At 44.6% G+C, this 23,584-nt stretch overlaps 1 protein-coding gene across 5 annotated transcripts; it reads right to left on the reverse strand.

Moving 5' to 3' along the window:
• Positions 1-1,731: 1,731 nt before the first annotated feature.
• CTTN (cortactin) lies at positions 1,732-22,403 on the reverse strand. 5 transcript variants are annotated; one of them, XM_005491664.4, is made up of 17 exons: positions 22,244-22,403; positions 19,403-19,486; positions 19,076-19,149; positions 17,666-17,795; positions 15,013-15,123; positions 14,283-14,337; positions 13,665-13,775; positions 12,730-12,840; positions 12,347-12,457; positions 11,013-11,123; positions 9,330-9,385; positions 8,765-8,834; positions 8,121-8,269; positions 5,099-5,188; positions 4,818-5,007; positions 3,853-3,924; positions 1,732-3,563 (listed from the first exon to the last, which is right to left on the reverse strand). In XM_005491664.4, the coding sequence occupies exons 2-17, from the start codon at positions 19,484-19,486 to the stop codon at positions 3,427-3,429; spliced, it is 1,662 nt and encodes a 553-aa protein (XP_005491721.2). In that variant the 5' UTR covers positions 22,244-22,403; the 3' UTR covers positions 1,732-3,426. The 5 variants fall into 5 exon arrangements, with proteins under 5 accessions (XP_005491721.2, XP_074399844.1, XP_014125801.2 ...); XM_074543743.1 differs by lacking the exon at positions 22,244-22,403 and adding an exon at positions 21,763-21,874; XM_014270326.3 differs by lacking the exon at positions 13,665-13,775.
• Positions 22,404-23,584: the final 1,181 nt, after the last annotated feature.

Below are 23,584 nucleotides of genomic sequence, written 5' to 3' on the forward strand. Positions count from 1 at the left end.
TTCTCCAAAGCTTCTCTAGGCCTTCCTAAACCTCCTAAAAGAAAACCCAAATAAATAACATTCCCAGAGATGCCTCAGCTCCTGACTTGCTCCTAGCCTGATGTTCATTCCTCACTTAGGATTGTGCAGTGGGGTTTGCAGGCCAGAGAATTAACAAATCTTGTTTAGCTTTCAATTTCACTATCTCTGTCACAGTGCACTTTTGCTGGCTGGAACTTCCAGAAGCCAAAACCTGGCATCAGGAACTGCAACTGCAATCACTGGCCTGGGAAGTCACATAAGCCCAACTCTCTAAGGATCATTTTCTCTTATTTTCTCTTTTTTTTTTTTTTTTTTTTTTTTTAATGGGAATTCTGGTAGAAACAGCTGAAATGGATGACTTAAAAATTTTGGCTACTTAAAAGTAATTATTTAATCAATTTTGCCTGACTCCACCTGGCCATTAGACCCTGTTTTTGGGGAAGCTGTAGCAAAGCACCACACTCCTCCTTTCAGGCTGCATGAGGCCCTTCCCAAGCAAGGGAAGATGCAGTGCCTCTTTTTCTGTCCCAGCTTCCCGGATCCTGGGACAGATCTATCAAGTGAAGCTGCTTTGATCAGTCCAAATTCCCTTTTTGGAACTCATCCAGGGCAGTACTCTACGCTTGGCCTCCAGATCGATCAACTCTTGCTCTCTTCCTCTGCCTATGGATTAATGTCTCACTTTGTCCTTCACCAAGGGACTCTGCAGCAGCTCCTGTAGAAATGTGCTCAACGTGAGAGGAATTTGAAGCAGCTTCTTCAAATTTATTACAAATCCAGCTCCACACCATGAGCATCCTGCTGATAGATATGGACGGGACTGCAGCCTGAGTTTTGGGGGCTCCACATCCCTTTCTGACACCTGCAGCAAGGGGAGGAGTTCCTGAACTGCACCCCAGCAGGAGCTGACCTGGAGCATTCAACATCCAAAGGCTGCCCTGGAAAAGCTCCTGGTGCAGACTGGATTGTCTCAGAAAAATCACAGGTGGCTTCAAGTCTGCACTTGCAAAGCCAAACCAGCACTTGGGAATGCTCCCTGAGCTCTGAGCTTCACTTGGTGATTTCCCCTGACTCCTGCTCCTCCTCCCTTGGGTCAAAGTAAAAAAAAAAAAAAAAAAAAAAAAAAAAAAGCAACCCAGTTTGATTGATTCTTGCTATTGAAAATCTATTTAAATCAAAAATCAACAGCCAGCAGCAGATTGGAAGATTGGACAGCCATGGGTGTCTCATAACAGAATTTCTCCACTCCATGCAGTCTTCTCCAGGAGGTGAGGCAATCCATGAACAACAACTAGCATTAATCATCAGCACCACTAAAGAATCCAAAAAAGGCTGCTGGGATTTTCTTCCTCGACATTTCCAGCAGTGCATCAAGCACCAGATTCCCAGAGAAGTTCAGGGCTGGAACTGTAAAATCTGGACCTTCCTGCCAGCAGGACTGAGAGGAGCAAGGCCTTGGGAACAACCCACCCTGCCAGGAACAAGAGCAGAACAGCTTTAAAGGGATGGAAAAGTTTATTTGATGTAACCCATATCTGTGCTTGTGTTTGCAAGAGCAGCCAGTGCCCTGATGCCACCAGCATTCCCAAAATCCAGGAGCAGCCACAAACCCTGCAGCCCTCTGGTGTTTTTAGCAGAAGTAACAAGCACGTAAAACAAAAGCCTGATGCTGAGATTTTTCAAAAGAAAATTTAAAAAATATTCCATGCAAATGGTTCAAAAAGTTTATTGAATATTTAATTTACAAAAATCATATCCCTATGAGGTGTTCTAAAATTGGATAAAATAAACTGCATATAAAACCCAACCCTAGTAATGCAAATACAACACAGATATGAGACCATGGAAAGGAGAAAAAAATAGTAATAATCATGACACACATGTGACATTCATGAAAGATTGTCCCAACCATCCAAGAACTGGTTCAACACGATGCCTTCTCCCTTGACACTCTGTACAATTCACCATTTTGTACAGGCCTTCCATATTCCATTGGTCCAAACTGAGATCTGATAAGAAGTCTTTGCCTTCTCTCTTGGCTTCTGTACCAGATTTGACATTTTCCTTTTGATCAGAAGGTGGAAACAGACAGTACAGACACTGAACATGTGCACTATTGGATGCAACTTGCTATCTTTGGTAGGGACCCTAAATCTGCAGTGGTCAGCTTTCTACAGTGACAGGAATTTCAGTTTTGGCAAAAAAAAAAAAACCCAAAAACCAAACCAAGGTTTAATTGTGTTGTTTAGTAGAACAGTACTGGCAGTTTCTCTTGAACATACAAAAAAAAAAAAAGTCTCTTGTCTGGTTTAAAAATGGGGATCATTTACATGGGTCTCAAATCCAATCATTAACATTCCTTGACTTGAAAATGGTTCCATAAAATGTCACTACTGCACAGCAGGCCCTTCCTTCCTTCCTTGTGTGAGCAGGGATGCACTGCACACAGAACACAACTGCAATCCCACCCCTCCTGCCTTTTCCTCCCATTTAAAGCAATGGGAATATTCCTGCAGATCTGGATGCCAGTTTCCTTCTGAACAAGCAGGAATCTCTTTGGGTGACTTAACACTTGCACAGTAACTTTTCCAAGTTTTCCCTCTGGGAAAAGAGGAGGGTGAAGCAAAAACAAAAGGGTGAAGGAATTCGGGACAATCAGTGCTAGAGAGTTTGCAGCCCTCCTCTGGGATAACATGAACAGGAGGAGCAGGACCAAGAAAAAATAATTAAAAAAGAAGAAAAAAAATTAATTTAAGAGCCAAAGAAACTCCACTTTAAAGGAGAAGGAAAAAGTACCAGACTGTTTCCTTCATAACATTAATATTCCATAAATATTGGGCAGTATTTGATTAACTGCAATTGTAAAACATTTTCTTCATTTTTTTCAAGCACTATCTGGAAAAGAAAACAAAAAAAAGGAAAGAAAAAAAGGAAAAAAAAGAAAAGGAAAAAAAGGAAAAAAAGAAAATCACCAACTCTGCACCTCCCCAGTCCTCTCCACTTGGTGGAAATGCAAACAGCCTGCATAGCCACGACCTTCTCAGCTGCAAACGCTTCGTGGAAGACTAACTAGACTTGAACACTTGACTAAATCTGCTCACTTAGGAGTAAAACATGCAATATTACAGCAGACAGCTACCTGTCCTCCAAAAGGCTTGGCTAATTTGGCAGAGAATAAACGTTCCCAGATGAAAATAAATCCCAAGAGCCTCGGTGAAAGACAGAGCAGTTACAATATATTAGCGATTTCTGTGGCCTAAGTGTTTTAAAAAGCATCAGCAAAGTATTAAATATAAAAGCCATATGCATATACCCCCTCCATCCTCGGGAAAGCCTCGTGGTGTCCGTAGTGTGAGCAGTGGTGTGTGGGCTGGGGAATTAAGGCAGGAGCAGCAGCAGGGGTGCCTACTGCCGGAGCTCCACGTAGTTGGCGGGGAAGAGGCCGTAGCGGCCCTTGCAGACCCCGCGCCACCAGCCGTCGTCGATCATCTCGATGTTGGTGATGATGTCGTCGGGGTCGAAGGAGATCTCGTCGTCACCCGCTGCAGGGAGAGCCCAACGGGGTCAGCACCCGCCCTGCCAAGGGCTCACCAAGCCCCAGCACTGGGCTGGAAGAGCCTTTTGGAAATTGCCACCAGGGCCACAAACAGCACCCGGTAATTTGCAACGCGCACCCAGAAATTTGCAATCTGCGCTCTTGTTAAACCCCCAAATCCCTGACTTTTCATTTGCCACCACAAGAGACATAGAAAGGCATAGGAAAAATCCAGATTTATCTCATGCAGAGCACAGTTTTCAAAGCCAAAGGGTGAAAACAAGAGGTTTGCTCACCAGCTTGGTAATCATAAAGGGCTATGGCTGTGATCCCAAGTTCATTTTCATACTCATCATACGTGTTTTCTTCTGAAGAGAGGAGGGGAGAACAATTAAAACATGAAGTACATTTCCACCCTCAGTTTTTTTCTGTGGTGCTGCTCCTTCAGTTGCACTGCTAACCCACACAGGAAGCAGGCAACAGCCCATGCTAGGTTTCAGCAGTGCTGACACTCCTTCTGCATGGACTTACTCCCTCAATCACGCACAACTGAAGCATGAAAAGAAGCATTTACAGGAGACACTGAGTATGGGACTACATAAAACCAATCAGCCCTGTACTGCTTCTGTAAAATGTGACAGGACAGCTGAGCTCAAGATCACTGTGTAAGACAATAATTAATACAAGTGGTGGCATGCTGGGGGGGGGCAGAAAGGGGCCTGCTTAAAATTCCCAGGTTTTTGTACCAGAGCAGTTTCATCCTTCACAGCTCATTTAATAACTGGAAGAGGTGAGAAAAAAAATGGGAATTCAAAAGAATCTTACTCTTGCATTTTCATAGATCCCTACTCCACTCCCTCACAGGAACAGAACCCAACACTTCAATATCAAACTCCAAGAATTGTTGATTGGATTTTTTTCCTGGTGCAGCACACGTTTAATCTCTAGCTCAGTGCTTTCTTCTCATGTTGAGCTACATTCTGCAGGGTGGGAATGGCTACCCCTGAATTTCTTTTTGAACTGAGACCCTGGAGAGCACTGTAATTACTCCAACATCATCTCACAAAAGTTAACTAACTTCAACACCTTGCTGCAGCCATTTATTAATTTCCTAATTGAAGTTTGCTGGTGGGGAATGTAGAAAGTCTCACTGGACTGAGAGTTCAGCAAACCAGGACAGTGTGCTATCAGCACAGCTGCTCATTAAGCTCTTGCACCAGGAAATAATCCCTCTCCAAAGGGTTTTCTGTGAGACACAAACCTGCTTGGTAGTGGTCTGCAGCTCCTGCCACCTCATAGACGGTCTCAGGCTCGTACTCGGCCTCCCTCTGGCTCACTGCCTCCTGGTATTCGGGCTGCGCCGCTTTGTAGCCAGCCTCTGGCTCCTGGGCAGCAGGGTAGGAGGGGCTGGAGCTCTTGTAGGCTGACCCTGCCTCGTAGGAAACTGCATCCTGCAGGGAGACAGGGGAGCGCTGTCAGGGCTTTGTGAGGAGATCACAGGATCAGGATCAAAGCCCACATCCCAAAGGAATCCCAGCAAACCTCATAGACCGGGCTGGAGGGCGCCTTCTGCTCTGCCACCTGCACCACAGGAGAGGGTGGTGGGGTCTGCTTCTTGGCTTTGGCTTGCTCCTAAACCCAGGAGAAAGGAAAACTTCAGTGCAGCTCAGCCACTGATGAGGGGACCAAGAAACAACCCTTCAGAACGAAGGACAGGCAATACATCCTGCAATGAACTGCTCAAGGTCACAGGACTGGGCTGAGAAATGCAGCACAGCAAAAGGAAAAAAGGGAAGAAACAAAACTCCCATGGCACATATGCATGCCAGTGTTTAAAAACAGCTCCAGAGTTGTCTGGCCCATCTCCAGAGGAGCTGCAGGGCTTTGGTGTCAGTGTATTCATTCTGCTCATCAGCTGGCTGGGCCTTGTGTCCCCTTTCAGGCTGAGTTTAAAGAACCTGAAGCCCACACGTGTTCTGGGGGCACAGCTGATGAACGGCCTTTGGTGAGAAATGGCTGTGAAGCTCTGGCAGGTCTGAAAAACATCCTGCCAAGGCAAAGGACTGAACAGCTCAGACAAAAGTGGGCCCTACAGTGACAGTCAGGATTCCAGTGTTCAGAGGAATTAATAAAAGAGGAATTAATAAATGTGGTAGAAATAAAAGCAGTACTGCTTTTGTGTTCTGAGACACAAAGAACATGGATCTGTTCTGGCACTCAAGTGCCTTATGCTTCTCTCAAGTGCCATCCCATCAGCGAATCACAGGGCAATTGCACAATCATTGGAAAGCCACTCATTAGGGAGGCAGGACGTGGAAATGCAAGAAATCCTGTGTTGCTAACGTGACACAAAACAAGGTAACTATTTCAACAGGTAACTTTCATTTTGCCTCTCTTTACCACAGGTGAAGAGTAAACCATGAATCCAGGGCCAAACTGTCTTTTTCATTGAAAAAAAGGAGGAGAGGATGTGTGCAATGGCAGTCTGTGCACTCCAGCAGTTTAGGCCCATCAAGCTGTAACACCCCAGAGGATTCTCAGGAGATGGCAGTACAGAGATGTAGTGGTAGGAAATCTCGCAAAAAATTCTTCCTTTCCTTTGCTTGTCACATCTCAAAAAAAAATACACCCAACAAAGAAAGCAAAGCGTGTCTTGAGAGCAGAGCCAGCTTTGAAGACAATTCAAAGCTCAGTGCTGTGCTTTCTGGGAAAAGTCTCTCCTGATGCAAACCTTCCCTCACTTTTAAATCCTAGAGATGAAATATAAAAAGGCACCAACAAAGTGAGTATTAGAAGTCAAACCTAAGTTTGGGGACAAATTAAGCAGCATCAATCCATTAATGATAGCAAATGTGGCAACAGTTTGACTAATTTGTCCTAGGAAATGGGTCTGCAGTCCAGATTATAGTTTAGGGTAGACACAGTGTAATTGCCATAAAAATTTAAATTGCATGGTTCCCCTCAGGCTGGGTTTTGTTCCATAGTGAAATGCTCCATGTGAAAGAGCATCCTGCCTCTTTTTGCAAGGCAGCAGAGCACAGTGAAATCATGAGGCAGCACTGACTCAACCCAGGCATCAAAGAAGAGCTCCCTGAGCACTCTTTGCCTGTGTGACATTTGTGAAAAGCAAACCAGAACAAGGATTGCCACCAAGCAGGGCTCTGGCAGGAATGCAGTCCATATGTACATCCCATTGTGGGAGGCTGTATGCCCACATATGCTCTGGAAGTGAAGAAGTTCAGTGACAGAAATAAAGTTCACTCCAGTCAGAGCCCATCCCTGCCCTTGGCACTCCCTGTGGATGCTGTGGATCACATCTCTGCCCTTCTCCTGCTCTGCCTGGGAGCAAGGGGCAGTGCCAGCAGAGCCATTTCAGCTCCCCTCAACCTCATCCCCCTCTCTCTGTGTCTGCAGAATCCCACAATTAACCATGGAGATGTTCAGGCTTAAGAACATTAATCATCTGGTTACAGGGAAATCTAAATACCAGCTTTGGGGGAAAAAAAACTTCAAATGTGTCCAGGCAACAGAATCTTTGATGAAGCACAAGAAAAATCCAGCAAAATGGCTTGGATTTAACCCACACTCACAGCAAAAATACCAGCAGAGAAATAACATAATTACTGAGATAACAAAGTAATTAAACAAAAAAAAGACAAAGCAATTAAGGTCCCTTCCAATCCAAACCATTCCATAACCTCTTCCTCTCCCAGCTTTTCTCCAGCACAGTAAAGAAACCCCAGGAGTGTTTGGGGAAGATACTAAAAGTCCACGTGGAGGACAGGCAGCATGAGAATGATGCACAGAGGATGAGCTCCCATTCAGCTCGTGACACATTTCTGCAGTGAACATATGCTCACACTGCACAGCGTGGGGCCAAAAGGGAAAATAGGTGATAAGCTGAGAGAAAAGGGGGAAACAAGAAGAAATAAAAAAGAAATAAAAAACCAATCTTTTTAGAGGAAGAGAGCCTACCAGGCAGTCTTTCGTACTCTTAAAACAAATTAATTGCATCAAGCCTTAAGTCTCCTGTAACACAAACTAATACAAACAAATATGCAAATTCCATAAGGCAGATAAGATACAGTTTCTGACTAAACATGTCCTGGAATTATCTTGCTTATGAATAACACAAAAATCATGAAGCTTTTACCTGTACCAATGCAAAGTCAATTTTTTTAATTCCCTAACTAAGATTCAACTGACATATGGAAGATAATCTTCTCCTGATTTCCTGGCTGTGTGTTATACCACCTCCATCTCCCAAAACACTGATCCCAAAGGAACAGCATCACCAGCTTTCACATGCAGGGCATTTTGGGGACCCCAGAACTCTCCCCTCATGAACTCCTCCGTGCCCAAAGGGAATGTGGGACTGCCAAAAGGCAGAAGGACAGGAGGAAAAGGCCAGGCTGGAGTCAGACACAGCTGAAGCACAGGCACAAACACACACCTGGAGCTTTAAAGGCCAGCTGGGAAGAAGGAGCCTTTTCTCAAAGATTCCCTTTTCTCCCAGCACTGCACTGAAAGCAGGCTGCTCCAATGGGATTTGAATGTTACTGACCTCCAGTTTCCTCCGAGCCTCCTCCTGCTCCTGCTTCTCCCTGGCCATTCTCTGGGCTCTCTCAGCCTCTGCCTTCCTTCGGTCCTCCTGCTCCTTCTCCTTGGCCAGGTTCTCAAAGTTAGCTCGGATGCTGCTTGTTTTATTGGCAACTGCAACAGGGGAAAGAACTCAAGTCAAATCATGGTTCTATAAAAAGTAGCCTGGAATGAGTTTTTGCTACAAATTTCTGCTTTTCTGCCCTCTGAGTTTATAGTTCAGTCAGGAAAGTCCTTCTATCCCTCTTTCTTCCTCTTCCCTTCCCAGCTCAAACCTCTTGCACATCTCATTTCTGTTCCGAAAATCCTCTGTAATGCTTCTCCCTCCTCTCCTTCATGGTACAGGCCCCACCACTACCCAACACAATTTATTCTCCCTTATTCCTTCCTTATTCTCCTTTCCTTAAGTCTGATGAGCCTCAAGAGAAAAAAACAAGCTGGAACAAAGCAAAACCACCTCTAAAGGAAGTAGGAGAATATCTGAGGTGCTAAAGAGCTGCAAATACAGCAGTTCTCTCTGGATGACCTTTACTCAGCACTGCTACATCAATAATCCAGGATTTTGGATATAATCACCTCCAAAGAAAGGATTTGGGGCCAATGCCTTACCAGCTTCTACTGGCTTGGTCTTCTGATAAGTTGATGATGGTTTCTCTATATCTTCGAAAGTTGCTGCATTCTATCAGTAAGGACAAAAAGGATACATGTAAAAACCCCCACAAATTCATGAGGACATTCACACAGCCTCAACCTGAGATATTTTACTGTGGTATTGTCCCTAAGGCTTTTAGCAGAACATCAAAACCAAATCAGGAAGGATCAAAACTTTACAAACAGAATAATCCTTTCTGCAAGTCAAGCTGGAAAGAATTAATCTTAAGGGGCAGTTCTGAACACATCAAAATCCTATTAATTAAAAATAAAAAAGTTTATGAGTGACTCATCAGAATTAAAAAGAAGGCAATAAAAATACATTGTGTAGCTGTTGCTGATCTAATCCACATAAGCTGGCATCAGCTCTGTGTGTATAAATTTGCTTCTTAAAGGCTTAGAAAAGCACAAAACTCTGCCCTTAGACTGGAGAAGTGTCCAGAAATAGAGAGCTGAGCAATGCAGATCTAAGCAGGCTGTTCTGCCTCATGGTCAGAAGCCATGGCTCTTTGAAGCAACTTACCTTGTCCATCCGATCCTTCTGGACACCATACTTGCCTCCAAATCCTTTGGAATAATCTAAAAGCAGGAGAAAAAAGGTCAGAGCAGGGAGTTGGGTGTCCCTCCCCCCTTGCTGCCAAATGCAAACAGCCACCTCAGGTGCAAAGAGCCATTTCAGCCTCATGCACAGCCACAGTGACAGCCACCAGAGAAAATGCAGAGAGGACACAGAAGCCCAGGAGCCCTCAGGAAGAGCAGCAAAGACAGACTGTGAGCCCACATGCATTCCCTGAGTGAACAGAGTTGAGGGACAGAACAGGTATCAAGCAAGGAGTAAGGGAGGAGCCCTCCTGATGCATCACTTCTGTAACACAGCCTTTGACAGCACCAATTCTGAGCCCTCTGCAGGGATCAGGGAGCCTGAGCCATTTTGCTTTGCTCAGAGGAGTCTTCAGTGACCACAGAGGTGTTTTGGTTTTGGCTTTTTTTCCCTCTTTGTGAATGGCAGGAAAATGTAACCATTTTCTCTTTCCAGTGGTTTTGGTTGAGATACTCAGCTGGTGAACATTAAAGCCATTGGTGGCAACTCCTGCTCTACACACAGAAAGGGGAAATTACACAGGCCAGCTTTAGCTGCCTAAGCAACTCACCAGCAGAGGTGGCTGTGCTATCCCATACCAGCCCTGAGCTGCACACTCTTCCTCCCAGCTGCTGCTGCCCTCAGCACTAGTCACACTCCCAAATTCACTCCCAGTGACACTGATAAAAACAACCAACAAACCCAGACAGGAGGGGGTTTCTGCTCTCATGGGAACGTCTGAGGAGCACCAGAGCAGCACAACAGCAGCAGCAAGAGTGTGTGACTGGAAAAAGCCCTCTTTGTGGTGTGTGTGAGCTGTAGGAATGTGCCCTTACACTGCCCGTGTTTCCTATCCATCCCTGGAATCCATCTCTTCTCCTCTCAGCCCCCAAACCATTGGCTCTCCCTGCCAGCCATTGCAGTGCTTGCACTGGGGCTCTGAAAGTCTGAATATGTGTCACTAGAGCACAGGGAAATGCCAGCTATCAACGAACAACCTCATTTTCTTCAGCTTTGGAGGTATTTTCAGCCAGAATAAATATACTACACTTACGTTTTCCAGCTCCAGACTCCTCACTTTAAGATAATGGAAAACCAGGAATTCATGGGTTGCACCCCAACTATTTCACAATGAATAAACAGAGCATTATAACAGCATTTGCTCACCCAAGAACAAACATTCCCTACTTCTTTCAAAGACTACAATAATTTTTAAATGATCTTGCCACAGCCCATTTCTTGTTAATGGTTACGTGCGTGGTTGTTATCTGAATCTTTTTCCACGAATTTACCCAGGCAAAACTTTATGTTTAGTCTATAAATCTGATTTCATTAACATCATACATAATGTCATAAATAATGACAATAATGTCATTATTCCCCTGCATGTACAGCTATAACTAATTGAGGACTTTGCAGAGCTGTTGACTAAACACTGGGTGTTTCCTGAATACAGGCTTGCTTGAGGTAGTATTTTAAGGGTAGAAAAAAGAAAAGAGCTGGATCATGGAAGAGCAGAAGCGCAATAGTGTGTCTGCACATTCCTGGCATCGATCTGCTCAGAACTATTTCAGACTGTGTGAGAAGTGGCTGCACTGGTAAGAAAGTAACAAGTGAAAACGGTGCCTTGTTGAGATTCATGCTTGGCTAGTTTCTCCTTGTAATCAAACCCCACAGCAGATGGGTCCTGCCTTTCTGTCTGCACACCAAATTTCCCTCCGAAACCACTCTTATAGTCTGAAAAAGCCACATGGGATACGTTAAAACCAAGGCAGGGAAACAAACTTCAGTCAGAGACATTCAAAATAATTTTTGCAATATTTTCAATTATCAGCAATTTTGGATGGTGAAAAAAAAGAAATACATCAAGACACTTCTGCAAAAGTAAATTGAAAAAAGTCTCAACTTGAGATATTTATCAGATATAAGAACACCATTCTGAAGTCACAGAAAAAAAAGCATTTCTCAACATTTTTCATCCATACTGCATAATGCACTTGCACTTGATCAAAGGTATGAACACAGGTACACAGATAATTTGTTCATCCAAACAAAACAACAACAGATACAAGAGAACAAACAAAATAAACACCAAAAGAGTACAAGAGAAATGAGCTTCCCTCATAAGGGTGGTTAACATTTGTACAGAGAGCTGACTTTTAAAGAGGTGTGAAGATGGGCCCCACAGAGACCACCCTCCAGATTTCCTTAAAGGAAAGAGGAATGTTCCTGCTGCCACACAGCTTGAGGGAGAAAAGGTTTCAGCTAAGAGCTGATCATTCCCTATTGCTGCCTAGGGAGCAGCTATTTACATCTATATATATAATTATTTATATAAATATTTATGTGTACTATAAAATGAGGGATGGCACAGAAAAAAAGAGATTCAGGTAATCCTCTCACAACAAATCTGCTGGAGCACCCAACAGAACAATATTAATTTCATTACTTAAAAAAATATTTTTAAGAGCAGTGACAGGCAGAGGGCTGAGGAGCAATAGCTGCATTTTACAGGAAGTTGGATTTTTACTGTGAACCAAATATTTCGCAGGAAGAGGTAGCCCACAGGCTACAAAAATGATCAGCAATTGATTTTAGACTCTTCCTGCATGGAAATAGGGATATACACAACAGAATTCAGAAGGAAAAATTTATTTGCGGAAAGGAATTCCTAACCTGTGGTTTGCACAGCTCAACTGAAAAAAAGAAAATAATCCAGCATACCTGCAGGCCCATAAAGGGAAAATTTAGTCCTGAGCCTGGACTTTGAGGGGCTGGGTGTCAGCTGTGCCAAAGCTGCTCTGCAGCACCCAACAACAGCAAACCGGACACAGGAAAGGAGCCCCACGTCAGCTCCTGTGGGGCTGTGCCCAAAGGCACCAGGGCAGGGCTCACACAGGCAACAGGAGGGCAAAACGAGGGCAGGCAGCAAGAACAGAAGGGGCTGAGGGCTGAGGTACCTTTCTGGGACTCGTGCAGCTGCACCTTCTCCTGGTGGTCCCAGCCAAGGGCACACTTGTCTTGTCTGTCTGTCTGCACGCCAAACTTGCCTCCAAAGCCCTTTACATAATCTGTGAAGTTTTCAGAAAACATTGCAATTTGTAGCTGCAAATGGCATTTAATAAAAAAACCCAGGAATATGTTAGGGGATAAGCTGCCCTGTTAATAATACATTCACTTATTTAAAGGTATCCAAAATTTGCACACACATGGGGTAAACACACATTTACCACAAAAACAAACCCCAAACAAACTAAAAACTCCCACCCAAAAAAAACCCCAAAGTATTTTTCCCAGGTTTAAAAGGATCAGAGCTACTATTTTTAAAGAAGATGATAAAAACCTTTCTGTGATTCATGTTTTTCCGTTTTGCCTTGATATTCAAAGCCAACAGCACTTTTATCCACTTTGTCCTTGTCAACACCGTATTTACCTCCAAAGCCCTTGGAATAATCTAGAGATAAGAGGGAAGAATTTTGTTTGTAAGTGTTCAGCAACAAAACCATCACCTTGAGAAACTGTGATAATCAGGGCTGCCAGCACTGCACTGTGTTTTAAAAGAAGCACTGACACCCACAGCTAAACTTGATTTCAGACACTGAAGTCAGAAATCCTTCAGAACACATTCTCCAGGATGGAAAATAAAACAGCATTTTGCTGGGCAATGCCAGCAATTCAGCTGCCTGACTCCTTGGTAAAATTCTGAAGACACTTATGGGGAAGTGAACTTCAAAACCCACATCAGCAACAGCCTGGATGCTTTTAAACACCCCCTGCTCCGTGTCAGCGTTTCTAGAGTTCAAACATTTCTTTGGGACAAACAGAAAACAGATGGTAAAAGTGTCACCATTTTTCCATAAAATGGTCAATTTTTGATTAGATATGTATAGAAACTTAAGCAGCAACACAAAATTAATTCTAAACGCTGTTAAGTGTTTTAATCCACAAACAGTTGATTCTTTTAGAAGCACTTCTCTGTGGTGATTAAGCTGCTCACAGTCTGGCTACTTTGATTTACAGATTTTCAAAAGGAGCTGTAAAAAACCCCAGACAAACTTGTGTGCCCTAGACCATCCCTTAAAACCAGGCAGATTTTTTTGGCCTTTTTTTCCCCAGAAGTTGAGGTTTTCAGCAACATAAATTTTACCCAGCATTACCTTTCAGCAGGTTAGGAGTGCAAGAGGGGTAAAACACGAGTATTTTACAACATGGGCTATGGGCAGTGCCTACAGCACTAGGGAAGGAGCCTGCTAACACATGTTATTATTCACTATTCACCCTTCTGGGAGTCGTGTTTCTCAGTTTTCCCCTGGTAATCAAACCCCACTGCACTCTTGTCCACTCTGTCAGCCTGTACTCCGTATTTTCCACCAAAACCACTTGAGTAGTCTGCATTGAGAGTAAAGCACAATAAAAACAGCATGAAAGCAACTTGTCATGGATACAGCACAGCCTAGCAATTGAGGGGAAAAACAAGTTATTTCAGAACTCAAGCATTATGAGGGCTTTAGCACATAAAATTCAGTTTAATTTTAAACATAAGATAAGCAACAGTCCTACAGCTTATGATGGTTCCCTTTAATTTTTTCCCTATTTCCAACAGGGTGCAATACAGCAAAGAACAACTCCCAGTCTTCCTGACATGCCCCTGAACCTCACTTCAGAAAGAAAAATTAGACTCCTGACTCCACTATTTCTGTGTCTTAAAACCTCATCAACTCATGAAACTGCTAGGAAATTCATTTTTTCCTCCTCTGTTCCACCAAACCCACTATTTGATTCATTGGGAATGTCATGCAGAGGTCCCACTAAAGGAGGTACTTCTCCCACAGTGAAAGAATCTGCTCAGTTTTTTATAGAAGACGTGCCCACCGAGGTGACACCTCCCCACTTTACCTTTTTGGGAGGGATGCTTCTCAGTTTTGCCCTGATATTCAAACCCAACAGCTGACTGGAAGAGAAATAAAATGACAACTGTGACAGGGTTAGGCATTAGGAGAAAAACTGCATGCACCTCAGTTGACACAGAGTACAGTAAGTTCCTGTGTCTCTCCATACTGCTCTGACCTTCTGGATTGGGAGCACAAATACCTCTGTAACTTATGGGCCATATTCATTTCCAGGCAATTCAGTGCATGTGTTCATGGCCAGGGTTTTGCCCTCCTTTGCCAAGGCAAATTGTGCCAGCAGCACACTCCAGCCTGGCCTTGCCAGGTCCAGCAACTCAGTATGACAGAAATCCAGCATTTCCATGCAGGGATTGTTACACAGTCTTGGAACAAGATATCCTGGCCAGTAGCTCATGCTGTGATACAGGACAAACCATCCCCAAACATTCTACAGTGTTCACACTGACCTTGTCAAAGAACACAAAAAAGTATATTTTAACATCTCTTTTAGGGTTTCTTTTCAATTCATCTCAAGTTCCCATGAGGGCTTTTTTCTACTCTGCTTTAAACAGCAATTTATCTCCCTAACAGTCAGTGTTAGCTTCCGCTAAACTTCAAAAAGAGCAGGAAGAGCAGCCCACACCAGCACCCTAAGGCACTGGAATTCTGCAGTTTTATGTACAAAAGGAAAAAATCAACCACTGTGGGTAGCTGCAGGAGGAGATGAAATCACTCACCTGATCAACTCTGTCGGTTTGTACTCCAAACTTGCCACCAAACCCTTTCACTGAATCCACTTGGGAGCAATGCTTAGAGAGTTTGGATTGGTATTCATGTCCAACAGCTGACTGGAAGAAATTGGAGCAGTTCAGAGAGCAGTTCTACACGGTCCTGTGTGTCAGACAAAACACTGCACCAAGCAACTGGAGGGTGAGTTTTGTTACCAACATGCACCACTGCCACTCCTCCTGCTGAAACCAACTTCCCTGGAAATTCCTGCTCACTTGGGAAGTCTCCACAAGGATGCTGCCATGCTACCAATCCAGCCTAGGCAAGGGAAGTGACTGCATTTTATGGGAACTATTTTATGCCCTGCATTTGCACTTCAAAAGCACAGGAATGAAAACAAGACAGGTACAGAGGGAGTCTTGATGGTGTTCATGCAGAATTTGAAGTGAGTTTCAGGTGAAACACACAGCCTTGTGTTTATTCAGGGATCTGTTTTAGCTGACAGGGGACTGCAACAAATACAACAATATTTTTGTACAACAATACAAATACAACCAGAGCCAGCTGCCATTGGTTTAGGGAGGCACCCAAGTCTCCTGCATAAATCACTATTAGGCATCTTCCTCACATGCAAAATGGTGTTGAACATGAGGAGATGCACCCACACCTGTGCCAAAGGCACCCAGCCCTGCATCCTGACCCCGGAAGCTGAGCTGAACAGAGGCTGAGCTCCATCCATCCCACTGGCAGGACACAGGGATATGAAATTACACACCTGGAAGTGCCTCCACACAGCCCTTGCTAGTGTTACACTGACCTAGTGCTGGGGAGCCCTTCCAGCTCCTGCAATTGATGCTGCAGCCTCACACCTCGAGTAAAAATGTTTTTTCCTTGCCCAGTGCCAACACTGGCAACTGGCCAGAGCAACCTGCAACTCACCAGTAACCCAACACTGCATCATCTGTGCCAGGCAGCTGGGCCAAGGTGAATTAATTTGAGGACACAAGGTGTCTGCACACCTTGGATTTTACAGTGTTTGCTCTTTTCTTCCACACAGGGGCTGGAGGCAACATTCCCAGCAGGTTGGGAAGCAAAGGATGAAGTCATTGCCAGGTAACAGTTCAAGGATGGCAATAACAGGACACTACTTTAGCTCAAAAGCATTAAAAAAGCTCCCTTCTTTTCCTGACTGAAACAACCACACTCCTGTCCATTTTTCAGGTGTTCTGTAGTACAGTAGCTGTGAAATGTGTCAGAAAAGGCTCCCACCTCGCTTTTTTCTTCCCATTACATTTATGAAAAACATGAAGCTCTGAAAATTTTAGCTTTTATGTGGTTTTACCTGATCTCCCTTTTGTTACACCAACTGAGGTGTAAGTGTGGTGTTTTCTTCGTGGTACCAGGACTTCCTGCATTTCACCAAACACCACAACATAACCCCCCTTAGAAAAATACACTTTTTGGTAATCTGCACTTCAGAGTCAAACACCCTCATAACTTTTGTACATTTTACACCAGCTCAGGAGGTATGGCACACAGAGTGATGGAAATGTTCATTTTAACTCAGAACCAAGGTTTTGCCCTAAATGCAGCAAAACCCTGCAGCATGGCAATGCTCCAGCAACCCTGACTGAATGGCCAAGCTTTAAAGCCAAGCTTTAGGAGCAGCACACCTGCACAGATACCTGCAAAGGAGACATCTCAGCCACAAGGCTTCAGAACTACAGTTACAAGGGAGAAAGATTCATTACAAACAGAAATTGTGAACACCTCCTGCCACCAGCATCACTCACATGGGCATGACCAGCATGTTTTTCCCCACAATTAATTCTGGCCTACGGGAAACACTGCTGACTTTTGTTCCTTTTTCATTCCCCCACAGACACAGGTCAGGGATAAACTGCTGACACTAGAGAGCAGCAGCAGAACAGGCCTGCTAGTTGAATCTGCTCAGCAATTCCTTTTCTCAGATTCAAAGGTTGGCCCACTGAGAACTGGACAGCAATTAACTCTGGAATATGAGAATCCAGCAAAAATTTAAAGCTGTCAAGTTACCAAGAATACAGAAAACAAAGTAAGAAAACTTTTTTATTTAGAAATGTTTTGATTCTTATTCTAGCAGAGCTCATGAAAGAAAGCAGTCAGAAGTTGATATGCCTATTTATCACATGACTAAAGGAGTTACACTAAGAATTAGAATTTAACAGTGTAACATAAGCAGCCATCAACTCCTTATATAAAAAACTACCATCTGATTGAAGTACAGTATTTTAAATACTTGCATTCTTTGTCACTGTTCACAGTTTGTTCACAAGAGCTGCACTCTGATTTTAATGCAGCAGCACATCCTTTTTTCATTTTTTTGGCAGTCTCTATCTATATGCATAGAAGAGCTGGCCCAGCATCGAAATAAAAAGACCATACTGGATTTATTAATGCACCAAGCCCTTTGTTCATTTAGAAACATAAATTTAAAAACTTGAATCCTGACTCCAGGGGAATCATCTCCAGACTTGGCATCAATCAAAACCACGTGGGGCCAGTGCACAGCCCAGAGCAAAGCTGGGACAAGCTCAGCTTACACAGAGAGTGCTGCTGGCCAGGCTTCTCCTTTCCCTGCTCCCTCCATCCCAAGGAAGCCCCATCCCCATCCACACTTACTTTATCCATGCGATCCTGTTCCACGCCAAACTTCCCCCCGTAGCCATGGGAGGCTTTTGGTCCTGTTTGCAGCTCCCTCTCTTTGAGGTTCTGGTGCTCTTGGAATACATTCTCCCTCAGCTGATGAATACTTTAAAAGACAACAAAGCAGCAACTTTTACCATGGAGGTTTCAGCAAGCAACTTCAAAAAGATGCAAAATATAAAGCTGACAAAACTGTCATCTTAATGAGAAGCTGCATCACTGGATCACTTGCATTTTTCAAGCCCTTCCCATTTTTTCAGTGTATGAAACATTTCCTCATATTCTGAGACATTGGATTTGTCCCACTGCAAAATGTTGTTTAAAAAAAAGAAAAGAAACTGCTGGTTTTAAGAAGAATGTGGAAGGGAATTTTGCTATTTTAGCAATCTTTTACCTAGGATTGATTTGTGCCTGAAACATAGGTTTTTTTCCTTGTGTCCTAATTTAAATTCTTCCCAATTCTTCCACTTTCTATCTGGATGGCAACTTTTCAGAACAGGGATCATCTCTTATCACACAGTCCCTGTAGTATCAGGGCTAATTCTAACACAGCATTCTGGACAGCACTGTACTGCAAAATAAAGATGTAAGGAAACTTGCACCTCCTCTTCCCAAGGTGATCCCTTAAAATGTGCAGAATTGAACTGAGGGCGGTGCAGGCTATAAAAAGAAGAGTAACCCAAGGTGTAATCTGCACTTTAAGCACTTCCCACCTAAGTTTTGAACTTCCTCAGGTGTAATTCAGCCAGCAGGAATTCCCACTGTCCTCACAATAGAGCAGAGCAACACTGATCCCTGAAGTAACCAGAGTTCAGTCTCCTCTGTTTGCAACATCACACGTTTCCTAAAACTGCTTTAAAGTTCTGTCCTAGACACTTTCTGTAAGAAATACAAGATTCAGAAGAGATGCATCATTTCTGTTTCACATAAGCCTCTGTGATGCACTTATTTGCTTTTCCATCAGAGAGCTCAGTTTGTTACTTTGCCAGGGTTTTTATGAGTTTGGTTGTAGCAGTTTTCTAATCAAAGCGTAAGAATTACGGGACAAAACGTTTCCTTAAAGTATCAAACTGAAACTGCTCAGATCCCTCTGCTTCTCCCCTGGCACTACTGGCTCTTGCACCAAAACAGCACAAAAAACCCTTTTTCAGATACAGAGGTAGGAAAAACCACATTTCCAGTGACAAAGAAAGATTTAAGGGTCCCTGCACCATACTTCTGCTCTAATTTCAGCTCTGAAGACTGATTATTTGCCAGATGGCTGGTCTTTCAAATCTATCTTCTACAGGGACTCTTGTTTTAATTATGAAGACACAAGTAACTGAGATCACATTAAAAGTTGCCAGGGACTGTGCCTGTTAATACACATCACAAGAAATGCTTTACTTGATGTGCTCCTGGTGGCCGGACCCATTGACGGTTTTGGCTCCCCAGCGCTGCTCCTTCTCACTCACATCGTTCTGTGAAGGACACACACCAAGAGAGAGTTAAACACCCAAAGGAATCACCAGGCACACACACCTCAGAGCTCACAGCAAAAGCTTCCAGCAGTCACTGAGGCCACAGGTGCTGGAACAGCAGCTTCACCTCCCCTCCACTCCAGGGACACACTCCTGGCAGTTTATTTGGCCAAGCCACATCCCCCACCCCAGAGCTCCTCTGGAACTGTCCCAGAACAAGTTCCTGGTGGATCAGCAAACCCCAAAGCCATACCACAAAGTCTGGATCTGTCTCCCAGTCATCAGCTCCATCATCCTGGCTGACAGTCACGGTGTGGCCTGCAGTAGCCTTCCACATCTGCAACACCAGCAGGGGAAGCAGGGTCACTCACCTGCCAGCTCGTGTGATTCCTGCAGGAGCTGAGAGAGGAGATGCAATCCAAAATTCCCAGTAAAGTATGCTATTTAACCACATGACCAAAAGCTGTGCTTGCAGTGAAAACAGGTTTGACCACTGGAGCTCAGGCTGTCTCCTCAAGCTGCCTTACAAACCTGTTTAACTCTCCCGTTTGCACTGTAAAAAGATTAGGAGCAATTGCTGTTTCAAGAGAACAAAGTCACCTTTCTTTGCTCAAATTAATGTGTGCCTTTGGTGCAGTCACTGCACTCAAAGACTTCTGCTCACACAGGTTTCCAAGCCAACATGCAGCTCCAAAGACTGCTGCTAATTCTGGATCCTGTGCCTACAATTAAGGTGTAGGAATAGGTGATTTTTTTCCCCCCCAGGCATTAAAAGTGATGAGCACAACATTGTTCTTCACCTGCATTACACCTGCACAGCCTCCTGTGCCATGCAGGGAGTTCCAGCAGGGTGAGAGAAATCCCAACAACTCTAAGAATTTGCACACAACTCCAACAACAACAGAGAACAGGAGCTCTGCTCCTTGGTAATCCCCAGTGAGACACGGTGCTCACAAACCCAGCACCTTGTCTGGCTTCCAGGGGAAACAGAGGGCGACTGCAGGAAGCAAGATTCAAAAAAAAAGCAAACAATGACTTCTAGAAACAACACCCAGCACTTCCAAGAGGTTAATGATTTGGGGCCTCTCAGTTTCTGGAAACTTTATTCCCCCCAGAGTATCAAGTTGGATGCTTTTAATTAACAGTTCAGCTAGTCAGCAGAATTCCTGATCTACCTGGTGCTACTGGCTGGATTTTACACCCTTTATTCTACATAAATCAAAACAAATACATTCTAGAAAGCAAAAGTGAAACATCAAACTACAAGCTGCCTGTTTTCCCAGCTTTTTCAGAATACACTTCAGAGAAATTATTTTATTTTTTCTTTGCTATTCAACTAGAGTTCAGTTTTTTAACATACCAGCATTCTGTCCGCTTACCTTTATCCTTCTAATTAAGAACAGATTACAAGGATAATTATCATAGGCTATTTAATTCACACAAGCATAATTCAGTGGGTGGGATGAAAACTCACTTCCTCTTAAATGCATAACTAATAATCCCTGGGTAAAGTCCACAGCTTGTTCTGTCAGGCTCGTTCTGCAGCCTGGCAGAACGAGCTGATGAGCCACTTTTATGGAGCATTTCAGAAATTTCAGGACTGGTAATGTGAGTGAGAGCAGCCGGGAAACTGACAGTCACACACCAGGGTAGCAAATGCTGGAGTAGCCGGGAAGGAGGGTGTAAAAGCAGAGCAGGTGACATATTAACAGTATTAGCACATTTCCCTTCATGGTTTTTCAGGTCTTCCATCTCCAATTCCTCTGGCAGTTAAGGAACTAACCTTTATAATAGTACCTCATATCCAAAAAGCTTCTGAGACTATGAGTTTATAACCCAGCACAGGTGGTTTAATGTCATCCTTAAAATACTCTGTCTAAAGCCTTCTCTCACATGATTGCGTCTGATTGTCCTACTCTTTCCTACTAAAATCCATCTCTCACCAAAAAACCCCCAAGAGCCTTGGAAAGCAGAACCCAACCAGCTCAATAATGAAATTCAACACGGGTCCAAGTTATTTCTAACTTCTCCTAAGGGGGATGTTCTGTATCCATCCTTATGTGCTCCACCACGCTGTGAAGGATGTTTAGGAATGGAATTCAAGTGATGAGAGCTGACTCGGGTGCTGTGTATGGTGAATTTCTATTTGCTTTGTGCCAAACACAACTTTTTTCCCCCCAAGTACTCGTTTCTTATGCTCACTTGATGGATGTATTTTGTTCATTCAGCTGTGCTTGGACATTTCAAAGAACAAAAGCTGCATCCTTCAGTGTAGATTTCACTGCTTCCTCCTCAAGCTCTCACAAACAATAGCGCAGGGAAGAAGGATTTCACATGCACCCCCGTGCAAAATCCAGCACCCACCACGATTCTCTGCAAACCATGCCCACAAACGCCAACATTTTCCAATGCTCCACAGCTCGGCCCCGCACTTTGTGAATTTCACAGAGCAAAGCGGTGGAATTCACTCTGTGGATTCCACAAGGAGCAGAGCAGCCCCAGCGGCCGGCGCTCCCAGCCCGCAGCCAAGAGGAATCAGCCCGGTTTCCGCCTGCTATTCCAGCACCGATTCCAGGGCAGAACGAGGAGAAACACGATCTATTCATGACTCACTGGCTCACGTGGTCATGATTCCTGAAGGAAGGAGCGAACGCTACGGTTCGAACACAAACCCAAGCTAAATATATATGCCTGGGATGTATGCGCTGCCCGGCGCTGCTATGACTAATCAGGCACACATCATCCTACCCAGCACCTTCAGCGGCAGCCTGGGCACCTCCCCGCTGCCCGGGCCTAGGGACGGGCTCGGGGCAGCAGCGCCCAGGGGAGCCGGGAGATGTGAGGGGAGCCGGGAGCAGCTCCCAGGCCGGCCGGGCCCCACGGCCTGTGCCCGGCACCGCGGCCGGGGGCTCTGCCCTGCCGCTGTGGGGAGATCCTGCCGCCTGTCCTCAAGTTCCCAGCTTTGGAGTTTAAATAACATTTTTTAAAAGAAAAAAATGGACACGGAGCCGCGACGCCCCCCGGGTCTGCCCTGCGCTGCCCGGCCGTGCCCGCAGCCCCCGGCCCGGCTGCCCTTCGGCCCCGCCGCGCTTACTCTGCCTCTGCCGCCGCCTCCTCCTCCTCGGCGCTGGCTCCCCGCCGGTGCTTCCCGGGCTGGCGGCGGCTGCTGCTGCTGCAATTTCCGCTTCTCCCGAGCTCCCACTTCCTCTTCCCGGCTCCAGGTGGGAGCGGGACGGGATCCGCTCCGCCCCGCCGGGAGGGGCCCGCTGCCCCCGGGAACGCCGCCTCCCCCGCGGCCTGCGCCCGACCATCAAAAATGCTTATTTCTATCATGAGTGCTTATTTCTGGAGCTGCTCCGTCCCCCCTTTCAAAAAATGCAGCATCAGTAGTTTTAAAATGGCCACAGGGGAGTTGCTGGTGCAGTTGTGAACATCCTTCTTTGTTTTTCAGCACTCACTTTTGCACCGTCATGTTTTGGAAGTCGCGTCTACTTCGTCTCCAGGGGTTTTCATCGCTTTTTATCGGCGGCCAAAAGGTTCCCCTGTGGCCGGAATCCGATCCAAATGAAACGGATGCTAAAATGGGAACTACGGGGGCTTAAAACACCGTGGAATGAGGTGATGGTTTGTTCGCGTCTTCTAAAGGACGGGAAGACCCCAAGGAACGTCTTTCTACAGATAAACACACAAATTCAAGCTGTAATAGAGGGCAAGATGATAAAAAATCCAGGTGAACACAAGAACAACTTAATTCTGAATGTAGCCAGTTCATGTCATAAATAGGTCCGTTACTTTTTCCTGGATTACATGCAGTGTGATTTATCCCAAAAAATGGATACAGTATATTTGAAAAGGGCTGAATTTATTCTAAAAACTCTGTCTGCTAGAGGAGAATACACGTACAGAGAACTTCAATCCTTTAGGGATTACTTCTGTCTCTTCTGTGTCTTTTTGGAGTCTTCACCTGTCCCTCCATGTACAGGTAGAAATACCAGCCACATTTATGTATCACTTTTCACCCATCTGTTCCAACATCTCCTGGAAAACCAAAAGGTACTGCCACCTCAGGTAACTACAATTGCCCTTTCCCTCTCAAGTCCCCTACTATTAACAAACAATGAAACTAACAAACAATGAAATCAACAAAATGTAGAGTAACTTGTGCACCAAAGCTATAACCCTGACAGTGGGAAGTGAAAAACTTTCCTTTTAAAGGCAAAGTGATACTTTAGTTCCTTTTAAAAGTACCACCCTCAAAAATATAGTGTCCATTTTTATTTACCTGAAAATTAATTTTGCTGCCATTCCCTCTCAATTTTTAGCCTACTAAGCCCCAAAAATAAATTCTGCTTTGAACTAATTCACCTGTTCTCCAAATCTTGGCATGATAAATCACTACTGTCCACAAGACAAGACATTGCTACAGCAGTTTAAA

The sequence above is a fragment of the Zonotrichia albicollis genome, chromosome 6 (genome assembly GCF_047830755.1).
Source record: "Zonotrichia albicollis isolate bZonAlb1 chromosome 6, bZonAlb1.hap1, whole genome shotgun sequence".
NCBI classification, from domain to species: Eukaryota; Metazoa; Chordata; class Aves; order Passeriformes; family Passerellidae; genus Zonotrichia; species Zonotrichia albicollis.